This window comes from Hippocampus zosterae, chromosome 17 (assembly GCF_025434085.1).
Source record: "Hippocampus zosterae strain Florida chromosome 17, ASM2543408v3, whole genome shotgun sequence".
Classification (NCBI taxonomy): domain Eukaryota; kingdom Metazoa; phylum Chordata; class Actinopteri; order Syngnathiformes; family Syngnathidae; genus Hippocampus; species Hippocampus zosterae.
This window is the reverse complement of record NC_067467.1, coordinates 4,631,292-4,655,715: the sequence shown is the minus strand read 5'-3', so window position 1 is coordinate 4,655,715 and position 24,424 is coordinate 4,631,292. Positions and strand designations below refer to the sequence as shown.

Below are 24,424 nucleotides of genomic sequence, written 5' to 3'. Positions count from 1 at the left end.
AAAATCATTTATGAACAGGCAGATTTTTACTTCACCTGTTATGGCTCATCAAGATGATGAGCATGAACATTTGTTTCCACCAGGGGGTGCTGTTGCATAAGTAGTCCAATCATCGGCTTTCTGCTCACGTGGTACGATGAACATGCTTAAATTTAACATGATCAAATATGACAAGTTGATACAAAGACAGCTGGCATCGATTTACAATTATTACAGCTTTCATTTTGGATTGTGGCGATATACATTTTACCCACACACATTAAGTGGGGGAAAAAATATGAGAATAAGACTGCGTCTTGCAGACATTAACGTGTGGTTTTCCATAAGGACGCACACAAACTATGCATTGTTGTCAGACTAATGTATGTATTGTAGATTGAGAATTTATGTCAAAACCCATTCTGAATCTATTGGGTAATTTCAACCTTAGGAAGCGGTAAATGCACTTGTGATCTCCCACTCAACGTAATAAATATAGTTATTGCATCTTCTTTGAATTAAATAACAACATGACTAAATACTTGAGATGCTTTCCAGGGTGAATAGGACAAGTATTAGCTTAACATTGCTAAGCTAAGCGCCACCAACAAAATGGATGACACACTTCCAGGATGGACTGGAGAATAATGGCAAAATCAGAGATGCGACACGCGTACACACACACACACACACACTTTTGTCATTTTCATGGTTTCATTTCCCATCACTCGGGCATCTTGTCTTTTTCCCATCTCCCCGCGTTCCCAATGTCCCTGCGGGTCTATATTCATCCCCCTTAAATCACATCTCAGTGCCCACCTCTTCCTTACACAATCTCAACCCCTCGTTAGGGTGGTCCCACTGCCTGGAGCGAGTGTCGGAGGGATGAATCTCCCCTCACTTTAGTCTCTCCACAGAGGTTCCCTGCTACTTCTCAGTCTCCATTAAAAAGCGGGACAATGCAGCAGCAACCTGCTGATTCCCCTGCTCCCTGGACAGTTGGGGGGGGAAAATAGCTCAGAACAGCAGTTTGACTGATTAACAAAGAATTGTGTATTATAACAGGATGTGCAAAAAAGTGTCAATGACACATGCCTGGAATTGAACAGGAAGTCAAGACATTTTGTTTTGTGGCAGCCATCTTGGTCGAATTCCCTCTGTAGTACTCCCTGGAAAGTGAGGGAAAAAACGGTACCCGACACTGGTTGGCTTGATCGACACAAAATTCGGTAAACAAAAATGTGTCGCGGTGCATAAGAAGTCAACCATTTTTGTGTGAAAAAGCCATTCGTTGCAAATCCCGGAGCTCATAGCCTAGTTTGATAAACTGCTTGGGAATTAGCACCGTCCCAAAGTGTCCAGTGTGAAGGGTGTTTTTACGAAGGGATCTAATACGGGCAGAGCATGGTGTCAAAGTTTAAGGACCATTTTGAAGATTTGCCATGAAAAAAAGGGACTGTGAGGCCCTGTTCATTGCCTTAATTTGCTTTGTATGCGATTGAGGGTGGGGGGAACATAATGAGGCTAACTGGGAGCCAAGTCAGAATGCTAATTGAGGAACGTCTGGCAACGGCCACTCTCAGCAGTGGGAACCATTTCTCTGGAATGCTTGGGCAATGATTTTAATTCTGAGCATCAAGCACGGACTTGATGATGGTGTCACAAGTGGGGTACATTTGTTATCACCACCTGGCCAAAACGCAGGCACGCACACAAATGAGCCCCCCCCCCCACCCCCCCGCCTCCTTCTGCTCTTCCCCAAATCCACGTTTGCCATGGAGTGCCCGCCATCAATCTATGAGACGGAAAAAGACTCAAGGGCAAAGTTCAGGAAACAATTAAGTGAAACAACTGCCCCCTGCGACCAAGCAAACAGCGTGAAGGCGGCTGAGTCATTATGTTGACAGGCGAAAGGAATCCCGCAGATGCTGACACAGCAATTAAACGTTGGCATGTTGGCATTAATGTAACATGATGTCCTTGGCAGAGGTCATTTCTAAACATTTAAAGTTGTACAATTAGAGATTGTAATACCGTCACCCGGAATTGTAAAGAACATGAATCAGGAATTGATTTGCAGTGTTCTAAACTAAGCTAGGCTAACCTAAGTGAAACTCGCCTATGGTGAACCCCCGTAATAATAAACACAATAATAATTATAATAGATCATAATAAAATAATTAAAATATCCCAGAAGTCTTTGGAGTTTGTAGTATAAATAAATATTTTGAAGATTTACTTTAAAAACGATGTTGTTCAAGCCTGAGCTCTTCCTGTCAGCCATTTTGAAAAGACATCATTGTCGGGTGCAAAAAATATTGAATTCGGATTTGTGGGACTTATGTTAAATCATTAATATGTCTCTTAAAAAAATGACTGTGTAGTTAAAAAAATGTTTTATGATGGCAATAATTTCAGGGACGAACGGATGCGTTCACTTGACTTTTCCTACAGGAGGTGAAACTGTTGACCTGCAAAACCGCAGCCGAGTGTGGTTCAGAGTTCAAAGACTGAGAAAGCATAAATAAAAAGGCCCCAACGCCATCCATGTTGCCGTCTGTTGAAAATAAACGTGAAATATGTCGAGAAAGACGATTTGTATCATCATTCTACAAAAGGGTCTAATTCATGGCGGGCTTACATTTCATCTTCTTTGAAGGCCCGACACCCCCGAGCTCAGTCGTGAGGACAGGAGCCGGGCCATGAATTTGACAACGTAAAGGCGGCTCGGTGGGAGAATCCCATCCTTCCCCCTCTGCGTGTCTGGCTAACATCCTCGCGGCTTGTAACGTCAACGCATCTTATTCATTCGCCGCGGATGAGTGTGACTGGCTCCTCTGTTCTCACTGGGAAGCGCGAACTCTCTGGTTTCCAGATTGGCGTAACTATTTGCAGTTGAGCCCCCACCGTCACCCGTCCCTATCTTCCCTCTTGGCCCGTGCTTCAATTCCCTGGCGGAGCGCCGTGTAATGCATGCTGTGTGCAACCCCCCCCCCCCCCTCCCAAAATGGCTGTATTCCATTAGCACGGTGTTCCAAAAGGCGGCAGGTGAAGACTGTTTGTGAAGATTCACAACATCTGTACTTTATATCCAGATCGTGATCACGAACCCATTCCTTGGAATTCGTCAGTTCTGATGTTACAACCTGGTGAATGCATTTTGTGTCCGTTTCAGGTGGTATCATTATCCACACGTTACTAAATACATCACAATTTTCGATACAAAACTACACATATTATATTAACAAACCCTTTCAGGGACAGCGCTTACGACGGCTTATCAAGTTATCAGGGTACAGGGTGTATCTAAGGGTTTATATGAGATTCTATTCATTAGTTTTGGTTGAAATATTTTACGATGTAAACGAATGGATGTAAGATAAAGTAAATAAAAATAAAATGTGTCCAAATGAATCATAACAGAGCATGATTCCCTTGCAGGCGTACCTGATGAAGTGACCAGTTTAACGATTTCAGGAAGTGGCTGAAGGTCAGAGGTGCCCATGGGGGAGTGGGGTGGGGGGCGGGGGGTCTCTGAGATGTCAAAGTTGTCCTCCAGGGATCAATACGAGATCTCGACCATGTAACTAAATCACTGTCTCTGAAGTTGGTGGGGGGTTGGAGTTGTCTCATCGGTTGCCTGGTCAGCAAAAAAAACAAAACAAAAACAAAAAACAGACAGTTGTGTTAATGCTGAAGAGCATGAGTTCATTTATTCAGTCATTGTTATTTTGACTTTTACTAGTGTATTTGTTTTTTTTACATCTGTACTTCCACTTAACTAGAGAGCATGAGTGCTTTTCCCCACCTCATCATAAAGTTAAAAATAGACTTGAGTTCATCACTGTCTCCCTCTTGTGGCTGGCGACGGCATTGAAGCACGCATAAATCAATGACAAACAACGATGCAGGATATGCAGAACACATGGAGCCCTGCTGGCTGCACGCAATACAACAAACACAGGTCATTTATTTCCCAAACCATTTGTACGTATGCTCCTTAGGTATGACAAACACAGTATGGATTTGTGTGTGTGCTTTTTTTTCTCCATTTTTGCATCTTCCAAACACAATGACATCATTCTCATCTGTACGCAAGTCAGAGAGTGCCGTTGTCGAAATTGTGAAGTCATAATTTGAGTAAATATTGTACGGAAAAACACTTCTCGTCGATAATTACAAGCAATCGGGTGGAAAACAAAGTACCGCGCTAACTGAGCGTGTCAAATGAGGTCTTTTCCGCTGCTTTCGCAACCTGTCGTATAGCGAGGAAGCGAGGCGCGTGCGCGTCGTGACTGCAGCGTGTCTTGATTACCTCCCTGTCGTACACCTGCAAGGGAGGGTGAGAGGCCAAAAGAGAGGGAGGGGAGAATGAGAGAGCGGGCGAGAGCGAGGGGGGGGGACTCACTTCTCCTCCTCTTCCTCTGCATTGCACTTGCATCCGAGCCTCATTCCGGACAGGACACTGCTGCTCCTCCTCCTCCTCTTCTTTGATGCTGCAGTGAAGTGAGAAACGCAGACGAGTCAATTTAGGATGAAAATGAGAACATAGCTCCTCTTGTTTCTCTTTTGCATTTTTTCGGACAAGACGCGCAAACAGGATGACTGCCTTTCCCGTGCTTGTGATCCTGTACGCCTTGGTAAGTACCTCGTCACTTTTTATTTTGGAGTTTGAGTGACTTCTCTGGGACTTGCATCGCCTCAAAAGAACCTGTGCGTGATAAGACGTGCGTAAACAATGTGTTAAGGTTTGAAATGACTGAGTCAGATTGATCAAAGTGTGGGTTGGGGGGGACCCAAATGGACCCCCGGGCAATTTTCTTCAGGGATAGAAAAATTGATGTTATTGGAGTGACTTCTACATGAGTCTCAACCACTGTTTCATGGCACACCATGGATGGAAAACTCCATCCATGCATCTGTCCATCCATTTTTTAAAATCCGCTTTTCCTCGCTAGAGCCGGAATCAAACCCTGCACCTCTGCACTGTGATGCAAGAGCGCTAACCGGTCGCCGCTGTACGAAACTGTTCAATTTAAATGAAGGGAGGGCATTTTAAAAGTGTCTTTGGTCCTAATCTTGTGCCTCTAAGTTGATGTACAAGAAACCAGCATGCCTGAGGAAAAACAAACAATCAAGAGATCTCGAGAGGGCACGGCTTGCACACGCCTGGCTGTTAACTCGCTACCATAAAACAGGACCTTATGCTAACTGGGGTGTTGTACTGTACATCATCCACAAGTGCGCAACATATGACTGACCCCTCGTAAGTCACGCCTTCTGTTTCTGATTGGTTGTTGTTCCACGGGCGTGGTAGTTACCTGATGATGTAACAAAATGGAGTGAGAGAGAGGGAGGGAGGTGATTTTTAGTTACATCTGAGGCGTAACGAATGTTTTGACAAACATGATAAAAAGTACTTTTCGGGGGGGGTGGGGGTGTTAGTGAGTTCAACTCGAATTCATTCATTAAAATGAGAATTACGCAAATGGTGAATACGAGGGGACGACTGATAGCTCTTAAAAATAACAACAATGAACCAATTATTTGCGGGTTCATTTTACACATTACAGGATAAGACAACAACATTCAAACTCCCGACTACTCCACCCCCCCCCCCAAAAAAATCGGACACTTTTTCTCTCTGTTCTCTCAAAGTTAATCAAATTCAAAATGGCAAAGTATCGTGAAACAGTCAAATAATATGCCTGATTTTCATATCTTTATTCTTGTACGCATTAAGGGAGCCAAAAAGAAGTTTTTCATGATTTATTTTTTAAAATTGGCAGCATGGAGCGATGAAAAACAGGGAGCACAGCGCCCCGCAAGGACCGCAGCTGCACATGCCTGAATTCGCCCATTTAAAAGTAATTTATTTTATACTTGATTCATACACTAAATTTATAATTGTAAAGATTTGATTACATTTGTATTTAACATCATTTTTACATGATTTATATTGTCTCCGAGATTAAAAAAAACTTGCTTTTGATATTCTTAAAAGACGACATCACTTGTTAATGTTTTCATGAGGCATGTGTCACCTTCAGTGACTGTCTGAAATTGCGGTCGTCCTCACACCAAAATGATCAGGAGAAGCAACAAAGCTTCTGACCCGCAGCTCTTGGGGTGCAGGCCACACGTTTTCCCACTTTAGCTCAAGTTTGCTGACCATCCGCGGATGCAAACTCATCCGAGTAATTTCTGGAGGACTTTTTGAATGACAGTGGAGCAGGCGCGCAGCAGCTGGCGGAATTGGCGTGGCAGAATTGGCGCTGCTAACCAGCTGTGCTGTGACAGGTGGCCCAAAGGACGGTCACAGATTCAATTTAGGAATAAACCTCATCGCCCTCCCCCCCCCTTTACCAAATACTGGCACCTCAAGTGAGTGTGAAATCAGGGTGAAAGCAAAAACGAGAGCACGTCAAGCAGAGCAGGGGAAAAGGTCAAACTGGAAGGAAGGTTGCGCTTGTGAAACCTCAGGCTGCAAGTTTTACTTTTATGGATTAAAGTGTAAAAAAATAAAGTTAGAAACGTTTAATATTAAAAAAAGTCGCAATTTCAAAGGATGTATATAGATAGATAAACACACACAAAATAATCTGTCAGATTTTTCTTCAAATACACGAAAAAAAAAATTGGGACTAGATTAACCAAAATTTGGTCAAAAAGTGGTCAACCCGACTTTTGGGGTCAATAAGGGACCAATCCAAAATGATGTCCAACACACTATACATTGATCATTGTTCATAGAATCCGTTGGATGACCAGAACGTACATTTTGTAATCAGATTACATAATCCCATGACATGTGAGTCATTGGTCCCTAAAATTTGTGTGGCAAAAAAATAGAACACAAAAAAAGCCAACGCGACGCACTTGAAGTGGGACTCTTGTGAGACTCCTTTATGAGAACAGCTCACCGAATTGACGATCTCCTTTCAACTCTGGCGGGTGTTTTATCGTGTGGTTCTCGTCTCTAGGTGGCGCCGGCGGCGTCCAAGAGCGAGCGTGCGGTGCAGCTGCCCTGCGACTCGGGCCAGTACACAAAGGACGGCGAGTGCTGCCGCGAGTGTCCACCCGGCGAGGGCGTGGTCAGGCCGTGTGGCGCTAAGCAGACCGTCTGCGCGCAGTGTCTCGACAGTAAGTTTTTGTTTGTCTCTATCGGTGAAGGAAGAAATCGATTGAGATACTGCAATGATATTTTGGACTTTGGGCATTTTTTCATTTCTGATTATTGGGAAATATGCATTGAATATAATGCAAATGAGCATAGTCACATTTTTAACCACTTCAAAAGCTATTAAAAAAACTCATTCTTAACTCCAGTGGCCATGTTGAAAACAAAGGTGATTTGCATAAATAAAGCTCCTCAAAATAAACTGTTTTCCTATCGCCCCAAATTTTTGAACTCGACCCCCTGACCCCAAAAGAAAGTTTTATTATGATGTATTTTGTCTTTGAAAAGTAACCTCAACCCATTTAGTTGTCTCAGTCGCTGACATGGCAAGGCCAATGTTTCCACTTCTGTGTCCGAGTGCTACTCATGCTAACGGGATTAGCGTCAGAATAATTTAAACACCAGTGTTTCTCATTTTAACACATGGGATGTTATGAATTTCCGAGGAATGCACACCCCCAAGAACGTTTTTTTTTGGTCACAAAACAGACTTAAAATCTGTGTTGAATTATGTTACGAAATCAGTCCCACGCATCTGCTCCCATCCCTTTGGCGGAGTTCTTGAGAAAAGTTTAGCCCAAGTCCACACAGGCTGGTACATTAAAGGTATTCAAAGTAGCGCAAAGCAATGAATTTTCCAGTCAAGACATTCTTCTGTTCTTTCGCCCGGCCAACCTAAGCATTTATGAGATCAAGAGTACTGTAAGAATCTTTGCAGCAATTGACACGCCACTATTAACAATTGAGATCCCTTACCTTTTATCTCCACTGTCGGCAGTCGTAACAGTCACACATGTTAGCTAGCTAAACATGGCCCATGGCAGCCTCCTCTGGAAGAAAACACACCCCATGTAATTTTACTTCACCCTATCATGCACCCTGTAAACTGATATTATGATTAGCTGTCCACTGTAGTAACGGCTGTCCCTGAAAGGTTTTTGAAAAAAAACACACACATTGATGTGGTAGAACTTTTTTTGGGGCATACTATTGAATAGTGTGTTTTTGAAATAATGACCATTAAAAAATATATAAAAAAATCACACACTGTTCCTTGCACAATCGTGCCATGTTTTTAATTCAAGTAAATGATAACATGTGGCACTTTGCTTCCTGATAAGAACACCAGAGGTCGTTTTTACAGTGCACCGATTTATGTGTGCGGGGCAAATGCCAGTTATGCGAGTGTGAGCCACCGACTGTAATTTGTTTGCAATTGTACAGTTTGGTTGCGTTTGGCTGTGTGTGGCAGGCTTAATGACATTGAAGGGTGATTATTCTTATTTGCCTGAGGTGATTTAAAACATGTTTAAATGTTGGCTGCTTCCAAGCCAGCAGCTGCTCAACTTTCTGGTCGGTAGCCAACAAAATACGCAATTGATGTGCGCTGTAAATTGTGTGATTCTTTACTCCTCACAGGAATCATAAAATAAATGGACCTCTCTCTTTCGACTTTCAACATTCATGAACCTGAAAAGCCCGCTTTGTGTTTTAAAATCACACGTGTATCATATTCCTTAAAGTTGTGGCCATAAATCGATGTCGATGATGTGTTTGTTCTCGCTCCTTTTCCCAATTGGGCAGAAGCCCCACCACTCCCTCGCAATCCTGTCCACTCTCCATTTTTATTTCTCGATTCAGAAAACCCTCTTCACCCACCTCCTCATCCTCCCTGTTGTGATGACTCACCCGACTGTACCGGCGGATAAATTGGTTATGAGGAAGCAGTGCACCTAAGGGCCCAATCTGCTCATTCATCATGCATACTGTTACATGAAAGCAGCTTTGCACAATCCGCCTGCCGCTAATTAAACACCAACAATTAAAGTGACCCCCGCTGATTCACAATTTTCCATTCGCAAGCTCACAAAGTTTTCTGTAGGACCTAACAAACGAGTAAGTGTAGAAAAAATACCTATTGGTGACTATCTGCATATTTTGGCACTTATTTAATACCCTAAAAAGGCACCCAAACAAAACGCTTCTTGCTCATAGTTGTAACGTTGCCTTCAAAGTTACCTATATCACAGGAGCTAAGGAAAACCAAGGTGAGCTTCCGATGTTAGATCCAGCTAGAGCTTCAAAATCAACTTCAAACATTTAATTCCAACATTACCTCTAACATTAGCTTCAACATTAGCTTCTGAAACGGGCCTCCAATGTTAGCTTTGTTAATATTCTTAACAATGTTAGCTCATCCAAAGTTCACTTTTGAAATTAGCGGTAAATGTTAGCTTTCGATGTTGGCTTCCAAAGTTAGCTTCCAATGTTAACTCGAAAGAGCTTCAACATTAGCTTCCAACAAAAGCCTTCCAACATTGATTATAACATGAATTTCGCTTCCAATGTTACTTTTGAGGCTAGCTTACGATGTTAGCCTCAACAAGCGGTCGTTTACAAGTGCTCTCTCTGGCTTCAAAGAAGCTTACCCTTTCTGTTAGACCTCAACTAGAATCTTCCAGTATGCTGCTGTTTGCCACCAAGCTGTATAGTCAACCTTAGCTTCAACAAATATAAACTTCTAACATTAATTTACAACCTTGTTTTCTTCAACGTCAACCCCTCAACGAGGCTAACCTGACCTCGACGTTAGTCTTCCATCACGCTGCCGTTTGCCGTCAAGCCGAACGGCTATGAGCCAGTGGCCAATGCTAGCTAATCCCTCGCTAACATGGCACCGAAAAAGCAGCAGGGTTTTGGGGTGTCGTCCTGGGGTGTTGCAGAACTTTGCGAACAGGCATGAATGCGTGTGCTTTTCAGGAAATTATTCTCTACAGAGAAAAATGCAAGAACGTGAGCGATGCACCTGAGGGCCCAATCTGCTCATTCATCATGCATCCTATTACGTGAATACAATCTTACTATCCGCATGACGCTAATTAAATGCCTTCATCGAGCTTATCAGGAACAATTATTCTCAGCCGAGCTGTACTTACACGCACACGCTCCCTGAGAGGTTACTTCCAATTTTCCGCAGCATGTGGCGAGTGAAAGTCTTAATGCGGTCGAAGCCCGCGGGAACGCCGCCATAAGGCGCAACTCACCTGCGTGTGCGGCTGAAGTGCTTGAGTGAATCACTGATGCCCTGCAAAGTGCTAAATTTCCTGTTTGGTGGCCAATGTTTAGTTACCGCGGCGCCATTTCATTCCAACTTCCTCTTGGTGTCAGCCCCAAAGATACCCTCCCCTCCTCCACTCGCTTTAGATTGATCGTCAGCGTCAGCACTGTTGAAATATTAATCAACTGTCTCTTGCTTTCTCTTCCGTCTCAAGCCGCAGCACCCTCACGCTCCGCGAAAAAAGCTGACAGGTCAGCGTAGTGATTAAGAGCCAATTGGACCCGGATTCAAGACTGGAAGCAATGTTTCAAGGAGACATGGGAAATATCCCAATCAACTCTTCTTCCCACGACTTCATACAGCAACTCAGCTGGAAGCAATCCAGTGTTTAATTCTTGAGTACAGGCCTTCCCTAAAAACACACCTTTAAAAATACAGACGCAATAAGTTGGCGCACCCCATCTTTCCCATTCGTGCACAGGAAATTCTCTTTCCACTCCCTTTGTTTTCTTTAGGTCTATTGTCTAATTTTTTTAAAGCCACGGAACATTATGAAGAATACCGCACCCCCTTATTTTGCAGGACTGTGCCCGTTAGTCCATTCCTGCATGAGAAATTCTGTTAACACACTTACTTCAGTCCCCCAAACATTTCCAGATCGTAACAGAAAAACAAAAAACAAAAGACAAACAAAAACATCACGTTTTTTTTTTCAATCAAAACCTGCAAGTTAAATTCCAACACCACTTTCAAGTTTGATTAAATCGATTTAATCTTGTGTTCTCCCCGGGCCTGCGTGGGTTTTCTCCGGGTGCTCCGGTTTCCTCCCACATTCCAAAAATATGCATGGCAGGCTGATTGAACACTCTAAATTGTCCCTAGGTGTGAGTGTAAGGTGAGCGTGGATGGTTGTTCGTCTATGTGTGCCCTGCGATTGGCTGGCAACCGATTCAGGGTGTCCCCCGCCTACTGCCCGGAGACGGCTGGGATGGGCTCCAGCACCTCTCGCGACCCTAGTGAGGATCAAGCGGTACGGAAGATGAATGAATGAATGAATGAAAGGATTTAATCTTGCGCACCCCACCTATAGTGTTTACAACTGTGGACGGCTTTATCGTGTTATCAGTTTACAGCAGGCGTGCAAGATTAAAATTGCGCTGTGGACTTCGGCCAATGTTGTTGCCCAGCTGGATCGTAACTTCAGAAAATGAAAGAAATTTGATGGAAAAATTTCGTCAATATTCTTATAGATCACAGTCATTTTGTGCTGTCTTTGGGGTTTTTCATTCCAGTTTTTTTCCCCCTGAGCCTGAGCTCAGAGAACCCCTACTGCCAATGTTGCATTATTGATGACAGTAATGGCACTCCGGCATGATTTAAAGGAGGCGGCGTAGAAAGGGAATCACTTGGCGCAACCCCCTACTATCCTAATCCGAATACGTAGCATTCCAGTGCTTGGTACATTTGTCAACACGACTATGTGTGGTCCTTTGTAAACAACATTTTCGGAATTGAGCTTGGCGGACCACCTTGTCTCAGATTATTCCCGGTCAAGCATTCCTGACTCGAGTCTTTTTAAGAACATGGGCATTGTTCACAAGGTATTTGCGGTGCCAGCCTGGGCTCCATCTGCAACATGTGCTACGACATAGATAGCTAGACGAGAACGGTGCGGTGGAGTTTTCACAGCCCCTAAAGTCCTGTTAATCAACGTGACGCCCCCCGTGTGCAGTCTGACACACGTCATGTTCTTACTTCTGTTACAGCCCCCGCCAGCCCTCCTCCGCCCATGATTTACAACACGGCCTGAGATGAGAAGCCTTTCAGAAGTACCGGTATTTAACTAGCCAAAATCGGACAGGTGGCATGTATTTTTGAACGTTATTTACGGGCAACCCCCACGCATCGATCATAACCCACTCAATGAGTGCTGGGGGAGAAATGGGAAACGAAAATCTTAAATATCAAAATAAATACATAAATCGATAGGGCGGTGCGGTGGTCTACCGGTTAGCACATCCACCTCACAGTGCAGAGGTGCAGGGTTCGATTCCGGCTCCGGCCTTCCTGTGTGGGGTTTGCATGTTCTCCGCGGGCCTGCGTGGGTTTTCTCCGGGTACGCCGGTTTCCTTCCACATTCCAAAAACAAAAATGACAGGTTAACGGAACACTCTAAATTGTCCCTAGGTGTGAGCGTGAGTGTGATTGGTTGTTCGTCTCTGTGTGCACTGCGATTAGCTGGCAACAAGTTCAGGGTGGGGCGGCCCGGTAGTCCAGTGGTTAGCACGTCGGCTTCACAGTGCAGAGGTACCGGGTTCGATTCCAGCTCCGGCCTCCCTGTGTGGAGTTTGCATGTTCTCCCCGGGCCTGCGTGGGTTTTCTCCGGGTGCTCCGGTTTCCTCCCACATTCCAAAAACATGCATGGCAGGCTGATTGAACACTCTAAATTGTCCCTAGGTGTGAGTGTGAGCGTGGATGGTTGTTGGTCTATGTGTGCCCTGCGATTGGCTGGCAACCGATTCAGGGTGTACCCCGCATACTGCCCGGAGACGGCTGGGATGGGCTCCAGCACCCCCCGCGACCCTAGTGAGGATCAAGCGGTACGGAAGATGAATGAATGAAAAGTTCAGGGTGTCGCCTGCCTACTGCCCGAAGACTGCTGGGATGGGCTCCAGCACCCCCCGCGACCCTAGTGAGGATCAAGCGGTACGGAAGATGAATGAATGAAAAGTTCAGGGTGTCGCCTGCCTACTGCCCGAAGACTGCTGGGATGGGCTCCAGCACACCCGCGACCCTTGTGAGGATAAAGAGAATCAGAAAATGGATGGATGGATGAATTGCAGGTGTCTTTTCTATTAACTCCCACTACATTGTCAAGTTTCACCCTTGAACTTTTTTGAATAGATGATTTGTTGAAAAAAAAATCCTCCTCCTCTCGTTTCTTACACGTCTCCAGGCGAGACCTTCTCCGAGAACTACAGCCACACAGAGGAGTGCCGCGTGTGCACCCAGTGCACGGGCCTGATGCGCATGGAGACGCCGTGCACCGACTCCAACGACGCCACCTGCGTGTGCCGCTACAACTTCTACTTTGACGAGCTGTCGGGACGCTGCGAGCCATGCACGGTGTGCCCAGCAGGCGAGGGCGTTTTCGCCCACTGCGAGCATGACCACGACACGGTGTGCGAAGAGTGCGTGGACTTTACCTTCTCGGACCGTGACAGCTCCCTGGACCCCTGCCTGCCCTGCACCATCTGCGACGACGAGACCGAGATCCAGTTGGCGCACTGCACGCCTGTCAGCGACTCGGTCTGCCACAGTAAGTCGCATAACTGTAGACTGTTATGGAGTCTTGAACCCAAGTTTCCATATTACTTAACCTGACTGTTTTTAAATTACCAAATTTTTAAATAATTTCAAATTCGGGTTTGAAAAGGAGTAACCCAGGGATCTTATTCGGGTTATGGCACGTTTACATGGCCTTGCAAAACCTTTTGAAAAGTGCATGTTAACATAATCAGTGATGCTAATATTAGACAATTATGACATTTTTTGTAGTTGCTTTAGACAGGACTTTAAATTTAGAGCGACCATATTCTCCTTACAGTCAGTACTCAAGCAGCAGCATTTTGGTGCAGCTGGAGAGTCTGTTACAAACCTTTTTTTTAACACTTATCCTTTGATCTGACATGCTGAAGCACTTAGAGCACTGTGCTGCCCAGTTGCTTTTCAGTTCCACCATTGTGAATGACCTATTAAAAAGACACGGGCCTAATTTACGAGCCGCCATTTCGGACACAAAGCTCTCCCTAACAAGTTACATGGAGCGAGAGAGAGAGAGAGAGAGAAAACCTCAACTTTTATCTATTTCAAAGCTCCCAAAGCTTCCCAGAGACGATCATTTTAATCAAGAATTCGTTGTCATTTCATCATTGGCGCATCTCTGAACTTGAGAGTGTCCACTTTGAAGCCCTCTGATGGCGTTTGATTTGAATCACCTTGGGCCCGACTTAATTTACAGCTTCCACTGCGCCCCTTTTCTCAGCGGGAGAGCTACGTATTCATGTGTACCCTCGCGTTGACCTCCTTCACGCTAAACAGTTCCACTTCCTGCCATTTGAAAATCCGACTTGGCAGCACTTGACCTCAGCACGTTACCCCTTTCAAAGAGCAAAAACCAAAACGCACCAACGGCAAAAGCTGTGAATCATTCCTAGCGTGTGGCAACAGAGGAAGCGGAAGCAATAAGAACATGAGAGCAGAATGTAGCGCCGCGCCGCTATTCCTTGAAGTTGATGATGATGGGTTGATCAGGGTCATGGGATTCCTGTGACCGGGGGGCTCAGGTTTCGCCGAGTGACCTCCATCAACACACAGACCCACACCCTATGATGAGCATCCAAAAATCAATAATACGCATGCTTTCTCCTGCGAAGCGTGTTTAAACTCCAAAACATTTTATCCAACAAAAATAGCTCACATCCGGTTCAATTTCTGTCCCTGGGCCCTTGAGAATTTTTTGTATAACCTGTCCTGATATACATGAAGACTTGGCGAAATGATGATCTACAGCGACTCTAATAAGAGTACCTTTTCCCAAACCATGTGCTCAGGCAACATTTTGGCGACGAACGATACGAGTCGCAATTCAAATGAAAGCCAGTGATGCAGGCTTTCCAGACCTGTCATGATTTTAGCAATATGTACTTCTGGGATGACGCGATGATCAGAAAACTTGGAATTAGTCTCATTTCTAAGAATGAATAAGACTTTAGTATTGATGTCCTCTCACAGCTTGCAGGTGCTGCGTGCGCCCCCCCACACCCTCGCCCCGCACCAACCTTACCCTTTATTTCACTTTCCCCTCTCTTGGCCATGGCCCAATGAGCCTCCAAGGCTAATTGGGAACCTGGACAGCAGCTCTTCTGTTCATTAACACTCGCCTCTTCCGTCCATCACATCTTCCTCTGGAAAGGAAGCGAGGATGCGTCGGAGAAGGCGTCGCCCCCACAGAGGGGCGAGTGTTCTCTGGGGGGAAGGGGTGGGGGCGGGCTGATAAAGATGTCATTGTGTGACCTGACGTGGAGCTCCACAGAAGACCGTCTCTGGTCCACACCCTGCTCATAAATGCGTCTCGATGAGCTGTTTCGCGAGCCAGCAAAACCCCAAAGAATAGATGAGCTATGGAGCCATGTTTTTCTCATCAGATCCGCTAATATAAAGTTGGGCAATTATTTCCTGGGACGCTTCTTGCCAGTTTTGGTCCCGGTAAAACAAGTGTCTTGAGTTTGCTGCGCTTCAAAGTCCGATTCGTTTCCCGTGATGGTTGGACGGCGCAAAGGCTTCCATTTGTCCGAAGATTTTCTGAATTTCTGTTGAGGCGGTCCCGTTTGGAGGACTAATGAAAAATTCAAATCAAATTCAGTCCATCATGGACCATTTTCCCATTTTGTATTTTTGGCTCAGAGATGAAAAATTGAAAAGGAAAAAAAAAAAGCAGACATTTATTCGGCATTAGATAAAAGAACAAATATCATTTTTATGAAGTAATAAACTTAGCCAGGGTGTGAATTAAAGTCATATGGCGAGGCAGCACTGCGCTTCAGAGTTGCACGGATGCAAAAACACATTACCTGCGCTCACTGTTAACACACCTGCACTTTATTCCATTTATCAGCTTGTGTTACTGCTCTAATAGCATTAGCCATCCGCACATTAGCCGGGATGATGCACCGGCCCAAGTCAGGAAACCTGATGACGCGTGGCGGAAAGGTCATGAAACGCCGACTGCCGGAGTTTTTTTTTGGGGGGGGGGGATCAATAGCTTTAAATAGACACATGCATCATGATGCCTCGCTGTCTGCAAAATATATTTTCTCCCCGATCTGTAAAGTGATCCAGCGGGCAGCCAGGAATGCCCCGTCATCAACCACCAGCGAAGGGGTGTCTTTTCTTTTTCTTTCATCCACTGTACCGAGCTGCTGCTCGAAGGCGCCCCCAGCGGGTAGCCAGAGGCGGTGCCCGTGTGGACGCAATGCAGCAAATCAATTGCAAAGTGGAAACAGAAGAGGACACAGATGACATGTTTGGGACCACATCACAAGATGCTTAAGGGGGTTGGGGGGTGGGGGGTGGGGGCGCATGTTGCACTGTAGTGTTTTTTGTGCTCAGCGAATGACTCACAAGGAAGTTGCACACTAACTAACTGAAGATCTTCAAACTGACTGTTTGGCCGTACAACTGGCGATACGGTTTTTCTTTTGACGTCATCAGATAACTCATTAATAAACAAAAATAGATGAAAGTAACTGAGCTATGTATGTATTTATATATATGTATCTATTTATGTAACATTGAACAACTCGTTTTTCTGTGATAAATACTTTTTAAAAAAAGGTGCTTTTAGACGTAAAATGAAGTGATGTAGCTCCGGAAAGAACACATTTTTTTTTAACATAAAACAAACCATTTTCCCCATAATGAACTCGCTAAAACCATTTACGTAAAATAAACTAGATTTCTTTAATGTCATCCAGCTAAATAACCGTTTCTTTCAAATCTAATTCAAATTGGAAATAAGTCGCTAATGGTTTCTATTAGCATAGCTTGCGAACAGCATTTTTAGTTCAATTATCGGTGTGTGAGCGGGGATTAAAATTAATATTCAAGGGAAGTTGGATATACATTTTTCGCATGAAACTCAGCAATGGCCTACAAGCACTGTCACTTTTTTTTAAATGACAGACAGACAGGCAGGGAATATGACATTTTGAAAATGTTCCAGGTTGTTTTATTGAAACTGTAAACTGCCAGATGCAGAACTCCTTAGACAAATGTAGGAAATTGGAATGTAAATTTGTTAAGCGCCTTCTGTAATCCATCCAAACCACAAAGAATTTAACATTGTTAAAATGTGGTCGGAACCCTGCCGTCTTTGCCTTTGAAGGAAGTCTTGGGAGGTTTCACGGGGTTAATCTCTGCTGCTCCGACACGGAGCTAATGAGGAGCAGTTCCCCACCAACCCTCCTCATCTCCAATCGCTTCACACTGGAGCGTTCTGGCAGACCAGAGCCCTTAGGGGGAAGGAATCGAGGCAAGCCTGAAAGCTTCACTGGGCTGGACTTTAATGGCGGACGCCCGGAGCGCTCATTGAGCTTTGGGAACATGGAAAGTACGACAGATCATTAGCTGAGAAAAAAAAAAATGGACGACGGGAACCAGACATTCCCTCGGCCAAACTCCTGCCCTCCTCAAGCCACCCATCCCAATACTGATCTAATGGATCCACACGATCCCGATTCAGGCGAGGAGGGGCTGAGAGGGATCGCTGAGAAACATTTCCTTTGTGCAACATCACAAGCAGAACTCCAAAACAGCTGCCATAAAAATGTGCTACAAACGGGGGGGGGGGGGGGGGGGGGGGGGGAATAGAAAAAGATCTCAGCGCAAGAGTATTTTGATTGAAGCCATTACTTAACACTCAGACACTTGTTGCCGGGCAGACTTTGCTGCTATGTCGTGTCCTGGGAACAGAAAGTTGGGCTGCCTCACGGAGACCAAAAGAGGATTCAAAAGTCCAATAGGAACAAAGTCAAATATTTTTTATAACATAAAATTAAACCGCTGTTCACTGACCGCATTTTTAAATCTGACTGTAAAACTAGTGGAAGGTCTATTTAAAAAAATAAAAACTATTTTAAATGTTAAACGACCACTGATGACAACAAATATGCTTCAAAGTTGCACTTTTCCATATATTCATTTAGAAATATAATATAAAGTCACTTGCCCAACATGTAAAAAAATGTACACTAAAAATCTCCTTGATGTGCACCTCCCTCTCTCAGATCCCCTGCTGCCCACCTACTTCCCATCCGTCTCCACCGAAACTGACCCGACGTCGCCCGCCTACACCAACTTCTTCATGCCCGATGGTTCCGAGGGTCCGGGGCCGGGCGGCGAGACCACGACGCCCGGCGCCGGCTCGCCGCGCTTCCTCGGCCACGGCTTCAACGAAAACCTCATCCCCATCTACTGCTCCATCTTGGCCGCCGTGGTGGTGGGCCTGGTGGCGTACATCGCCTTTAAGAGGTCAGCTGCACACCAAAACGAAAGCCCCCCCCCCCACCCAAATCGTATGAAGCCGTGACTACAAAGGCCACAAAAAACCGAAGTAGAAGAATTAAAGTGTGCTAAAGAAGAAGAGAAAATTGAGGTTTCAGGGTGACTAATGCATCCTCCGGCTGGAGGCTCTGACCTACTAAAACCAACAACCTTTTCAGAAGAAAAACAACAAAAACACTCCACGCGAAATACATTGTTGAGGTCACACACACTCACACGCACGCGTGCTCGCAAACAAACACACATCCACAGGCTCTTTACACACATTGATTATTTCAAAAGTGCCAACTGGGGGAAACTCAAGTGCCACTTTTATGAGGCTGGGGAGGACTGGAGGTGGTAGGGGTGGGGCGCACATGCAAAACACACACACACACACGCACATTGCATATATTCCTCTTGAGTGAGGAGGACCGTCTCCATATTTACTTGCAATAAAATCAAATGCTTGCATGCATTAATTTTACAGCAGCGACCTCCTAACGAGAAGCAGATGTGAACACACACACACACACACACACACATGCATAAGGTAAATGTTTAAATTATCACATTAAGTCATAACCATAGACACCCATACACATTTTGGTTTTTTTTCCGCAGTGTAAACAAAGCAAAGCAAAAACAAATGGCTTGGGGCATGCCCAGTATAAAACAATCATCATATGTAAACAACGTAACTTTTGCTGTAGTAACAATCAGCCGTTCTGTGGCAGAATAAGAAAACACGGTGAGAGAAAATTGTCACGGTTGTCCTGGCAACGGTAACTAGAGGAGGCAGATATGTAAACAGTTTTGTTACCGCTTTGCAGTTTTGGAAACCATATCAGTCAAATAGTTATATACGGTCAGGTTCATGTTTACAAACAAGACAGGCGGGTCATCTGGCAGAAAGATGACAAGGCGTCTCAACCTACTCAACGGCATCCGGGTGCGAAGGCGACTTAGTCTCGAGATGGAACAGATTAATCCCGTTTCCATTCATAGTAATATGAAACATTGCTTTGGTTCTCTAATATTTCCTTTCACAAAGAGTTGCGGATGAATTAAAATCTGTCAACCAAGGTTCAACTGTACTCTTGTTAGGGCTTCAAAGTAAGGTTTAAAGCAAAGGTTAGGGTTTCACACAAGGGTTGGGTTTGAAACTGCGGTAAAGGGTCAAGCCAGGGCCGACCTGACTGCCTGACTCTTCTGTCCACAGGTGGAACAGCTGCAAGCAGAACAAACAGGCGGCTAACAATCGCGCGGCGGCAGCGGCCGCGGAAGCGACGGCAGAGACAAGCAACCAGATGGTGACGCCAGAGGGAGAGAAGCTGCACAGTGACAGTGGAATCTCTGTGGACAGCCAGAGTCTCCAGGAACAGCATCAGCAGCAACAGGCGCAGGCCAACGTACAGCCTCAGCCAGCGCGGTCTCGCACACAGGAACACATAGGTGAGTCAGTGCCTGTCAATGCGTTCCATCCAACTGTCCATCAACCAATAAATCAATGAAGCGTTCTGGTATCTAGTGTACCATACCCCCATCCAACCATCCATTAAGTATCCAACCGACCACCCAACATCTATCAAATATCCAATAATGCAGCCAACATCCGTCCATCCAGCCACTCACCATCCATCCCATCTTACCTGGTAGCTTTGAATGTTTGAGTGGTGGGATGGATGCCTAATGGGACGATTGGATGGATGACAGATGGTAACCAACCACCCTATTCATCCAACCAATCATTCAAAAGCATCCTTTGCATTTAGTCGTCCATCCATCCATCCCAATATGCACCCATCCATTCATCCATCCCAATATGCCTCCATCCATCATCCATCCCAATATGCATCCATCCATCATCCATCCCATCACTCATCTTTTCAGGCCACCATCTATTCAACCGACGGCCTTTCTATCCACCTACTGTAGCGATCCAACCAACAATTGGAAATACAATCTCGCATCCATCTAGGTTGCCATCACACAAGAATAAAGTCACTGAGTAAAAGGTTGCTCTATTGCCAAATGTTAATGAAGAGCTTTTTTGACAGTGTCAATCAAAAGAATCAAATTATGTTTGTAATTTGGTTTTCACAGCTCTTTCATTACTGGCAGTCATTCAGCGTTGCGGGGTGCACCTAATATTGTGTGCTGCGAAGGTACAGTCACATGCAGAAATGATGACTCACGCACTCACTGTAAGGCTTCCTTGTGCGCTGCACGTTGCTGCTATTTTTGACTTTAATTACGGATCACACTCGTAATATTTTATTGTGTATTGTTTCCTATTAGCATAAAGTGAATGCATCACTTTTATTGTCAGCCGGCAAGAATTCTCGTTTGGGTGTGGGAAGCCAAGCAGTGCGTAACAAAGCTTCTCTTTGATTGAGCCACTCGGAGGTGGACCGCATTGATCGTGAGGATGGTGCAGCCAGCACTCTGACTATTGTATTAGTGTTGCTCGGGCTTGAGCAAGCCCCTCTCTTTACAATGGCCTTACCTCATTGTCATTCTTGTTGTTGTCAGGCCAAACCAAATTTTGTGGGTGGCATATCCCAAACTTTACAATACAGCCCCAAAGGCCAGTGTTACCAAGCAACGTGAAATTTGGTGGACTATAAAGTCTATCATGAGTGGACCCCTCCCCAAAAAATGGAAAAGAGTGCATCTCATAACTTTCAAGTAGCCACAAAAATACCTCACAAAATCAGACCCACATAGGAAGCCGATCGGTGTGTGGGAAGCTGAGATTTTACTGTGAATCTCACAGTTCACTTCAAAAGTAAACTCATTGTCAATATGTTGTCTAATTGCTACCAAATTTGAACCACATATGTGACACAGATGGATGGCGCTAAATTGCGGCATAATGTGTACTTTTTTCACTCCGTGTGGGGGGGAGAACACATTGGCAAATTCGAATGCCTTTCCATAAAACACAAAAGTCCATCAAAGTTCCCTCCATTGTCCCTGGTCCGCGTGAAAGGGACCCATGTGGAATGGCCCCGGGCGAATGTGACAAATTTCACAGCTTCTGAGATAGTATTACAGTATTCGTACAAAGTGTGTGTGTGCGCGTGTGTGTGTGTGTGTGTGTGTGTGTGCTTCTTTTTTTTCGTAATCCTTCAAGGATCCGATGCAGTACTTCAGTATGTGAGGTGAGGATGAATGAATGACAATGGGCGTGTGAAGCAGACGAAAGCAGCCTCCACTCATAGACTTTTGTGCGACTCCTTTTTGGGGGGTTGGGTAAGGGGGGGGCGTAAAAGCGTGCGTTAATAAAGAATGCCTCTGCATTCCTCTGGCATTTCCATGGCATTGGGATTGGTGGCAAAGCAGGTTAAGAGGTTTGTGGGAAAAAAAAAAAAACAACTGCTTTTGATTCCCATCCTTGTCCTGCTAATGATGCCACTTGAATACGTTTGAATAGAGCCAGTGAAAAGAGAGCGCCTCCTTGGGGAGAGACCGACACTTTTGCATAAACGAGGGAAACCAAGGTCGTAAAAATATCAAACAATAATTTACGAGGAAGTTGTTGTACTATTTCTTAGCTGTTATGTGCTAGCTTGAGTCTGACATTTTCTCCTTCGCTGCAGTGGTGAGGGTGGACGGTGGTCCCGAGACCATCACGCCTCCACCCGAAGTCTGAAGCGGAAGAAAAGGAAGGCCACGTAAAAGAGTGCTCCTTCTTTCAAGAAAGCAACGGGGGTGGGGGGCACATGAACTTGGAATTGCCCCCGCCCCCCCAAGACTGGCCATAGACGGACCTCTTCTAGACTCTTCATCCCTGCATGCGGAGTCTTATAGAACCACGTGCCTGGACTCTTAGCGTATCGACTTATTCAGATAAAAGTGCATTTTAGCAAATACTCCACAAGCTAATTTTTCAGACTAATGTCATTTTTTTTCCTGATCGCTCCACGAGGATTTGGCCTTGAAACCCACCGGTGCCTGGAAGGTCCGACTCATGCATCTTCCTTCTGATTCTCTGACTCGTTTCACGTCAGATTTGCTTTTTATTTTTACGAACATCCTGCTGTCGGGGTAACGGAGGCGATTCTCTTTCAAGGGTTCCAGATTTATTTTTCAGTAATGATGGCTCAGCAGGGGTCTGTTTTTGCCTTCTCGACACAATGGCGAGCGACGCCTTCAAGATGCGCCATGACGTAAGCAGCGAGCCACAATGCAGCGTCTTGCTTTTAATGAAGTGGGCTCATGAGAGGTGAACTTGATACTTTCAAGGACTCTCTTTCACTTCGATCATTAACATTTTTAAAATTGCGCACAGGTACAAGTTACAGGTACTGTATGTGCAGCCAGTTTAATTTAGAAACATTAAATCTGGTAGGCAAAAAAAAAAAAAAAAAAAACTCAAGGAGTCATGCCTGAAAAGAAACAGTCTCTCATTTTGGTTTGAGGAGACCGCTTTAAGATGATTCTGGCTAGTGAACTCATCTTAGACAAGCGGGACAATGTTGAAGCAGCAACGTTTTTGACTCACAGTAAAATATAGAACTTTAATTACGTCAGTTGTCAATTCAGAATTCTGAATCCGGTTTTACCCAGCAACATTAAATTTGGTAGACCCGTCTCTTATAAATAGCTACGTAAAGGTCTCAAGAAAGCAAGCCTGAAAAGACACAGGAAGTCTGCCATTTTGGCTTATGGCGGCCATTTTGGGGTCATTTTGGTAATATGGCCAAACTCACCATGAAGGTACCACTCATTTCATTTGAACTTGTTTATGATTCGATTTAAATCCCAACGGTTGATGAGAAAGACTTCAAACATTTTACCTTCCAACCATATCATTTCATCTAACAAAAGCCTACTAGTTTAATGTAAGCAAAGATGTTAATTAAAAACCTTTAAACAGCCTTTACTTCAACATAGAGCAGCAACACACAATGCCCTGTGGGAACGACGACTATTACTGGAGCTCAGTTGAGTGGCTTCTCCGTCTCTTGTTCTTGCTCTTAATAACTCTGCCCGGCGTGTCGCGGCACGAAAAGTGGTCCTACGCTGAAGGCAGAACCAACCTACCCAGCACTGCTGGTGAGATTGAGCTCCGAAAAGTGAGCTAAGGCAGAAGTTAGTCATCAAATGGCTCACGTGGCCGCCAACATCGCCATACAATTAACCTTTTGCTCCTTTATTTCTTCCCTTGGCTTGAGATTCATGCATGGCTGTGGTCAAGTTGGAGGCTGACAAGCAGCGGCCACGTGCGCGCACACACACACGCACACGGCGAGGATATGAATCACACTTCTGTCGAGATGCAGCGTGGGCGTGATTCATCCTCATCTTTGTGGCATTCAAGCAGAAAGCTGTTAGTATTGAGTGGAGAGCCCATCTTCCAAAAAATATACTGCCAGTGAAAGCTTTAAAATAAACTTTAATCTCTCTGTGACTGTTTCTGGAGTACAAATGTAAAGCCTAATAGAAATGGCCGCCCAAAGCTCTGTAGAAAGCAGTACTGAATATTATATGTAATCCTGCTAACAAAGAGACAACAAAAATGCCACCAAAAAATGCACATGCTACCCCAAAAAAATTATTTCAATAGGCGATAAAAAATTTGATAAGCAAGAAAATGTCCGCCAAAACTCCATCACAGTAAATCGCTAACAAGTGACATTTTACAGCGCATACAAAATGATTGTTTTGCCACTGATGTTTTCCATGTCTTTGTGTTACACATTTTTTTTTGTTCAATTCTTTTTGAAGCACTTATTAGACTGTCACACTCACAGAGTCGCACCACAGTGCCTGCGAGTTTTATTTTTTATTTTTATAGTTTTGTTTTCCCCTCTATTCTCCTGAATGTGCATTTTGTTTACATGGCTGGGAGTAAATGCGTCATGTGACTCTTCACTGTGACAGTCTCCCATAGTACAGTATTATAAATATGATAATGACCACAAAGGGATATTTGTCACTGTACTGACACACTAATAATGTAAAATGCTTTGTGTAAATGTGAATTTCTTAGAGTTGATATAAAATACAAAAAAAATAAGTGTACAAAGTGTGCTCATGAAATGATCTAGAATTAAAAAAAAAACACAAAACATGAGGTTATTGCATAATGAGTT

General features: G+C 44.6%; 2 protein-coding genes across 7 annotated transcripts in view; one reads left to right on the top strand and one right to left on the bottom strand.

The window, feature by feature from the left end:
* The window catches only part of LOC127590068 (uncharacterized), a 164,151-nt gene that overhangs the window by 218 nt on the left and 139,509 nt on the right, over positions 1–24,424 (bottom strand). The window contains exons 1-3 of one of the 6 annotated variants that reach the window (XR_007959544.1): positions 7,916–9,219; positions 4,295–4,475; positions 166–3,619 (exon numbers count right to left, since the gene is read on the bottom strand). The gene's annotated coding sequence lies outside the window, so the exon portion shown is untranslated. Of the gene's footprint in view, positions 1–35; positions 3,620–3,859; positions 4,476–6,902; positions 7,032–7,915; positions 9,220–24,424 lie in introns of those variants that run through there. The other 5 variants (XR_007959543.1, XR_007959545.1, XR_007959541.1 and 2 more) reach the window with 5 other exon arrangements.
* ngfra (nerve growth factor receptor a (TNFR superfamily, member 16)) lies at positions 4,412–24,418 on the top strand. The gene is made up of 6 exons (XM_052049489.1): positions 4,412–4,619; positions 6,963–7,122; positions 13,174–13,536; positions 18,065–18,308; positions 19,543–19,775; positions 21,926–24,418. The coding sequence occupies exons 1-6, from the start codon at positions 4,581–4,583 to the stop codon at positions 21,976–21,978; spliced, it is 1,092 nt and encodes a 363-aa protein (XP_051905449.1). The 5' UTR covers positions 4,412–4,580; the 3' UTR covers positions 21,979–24,418.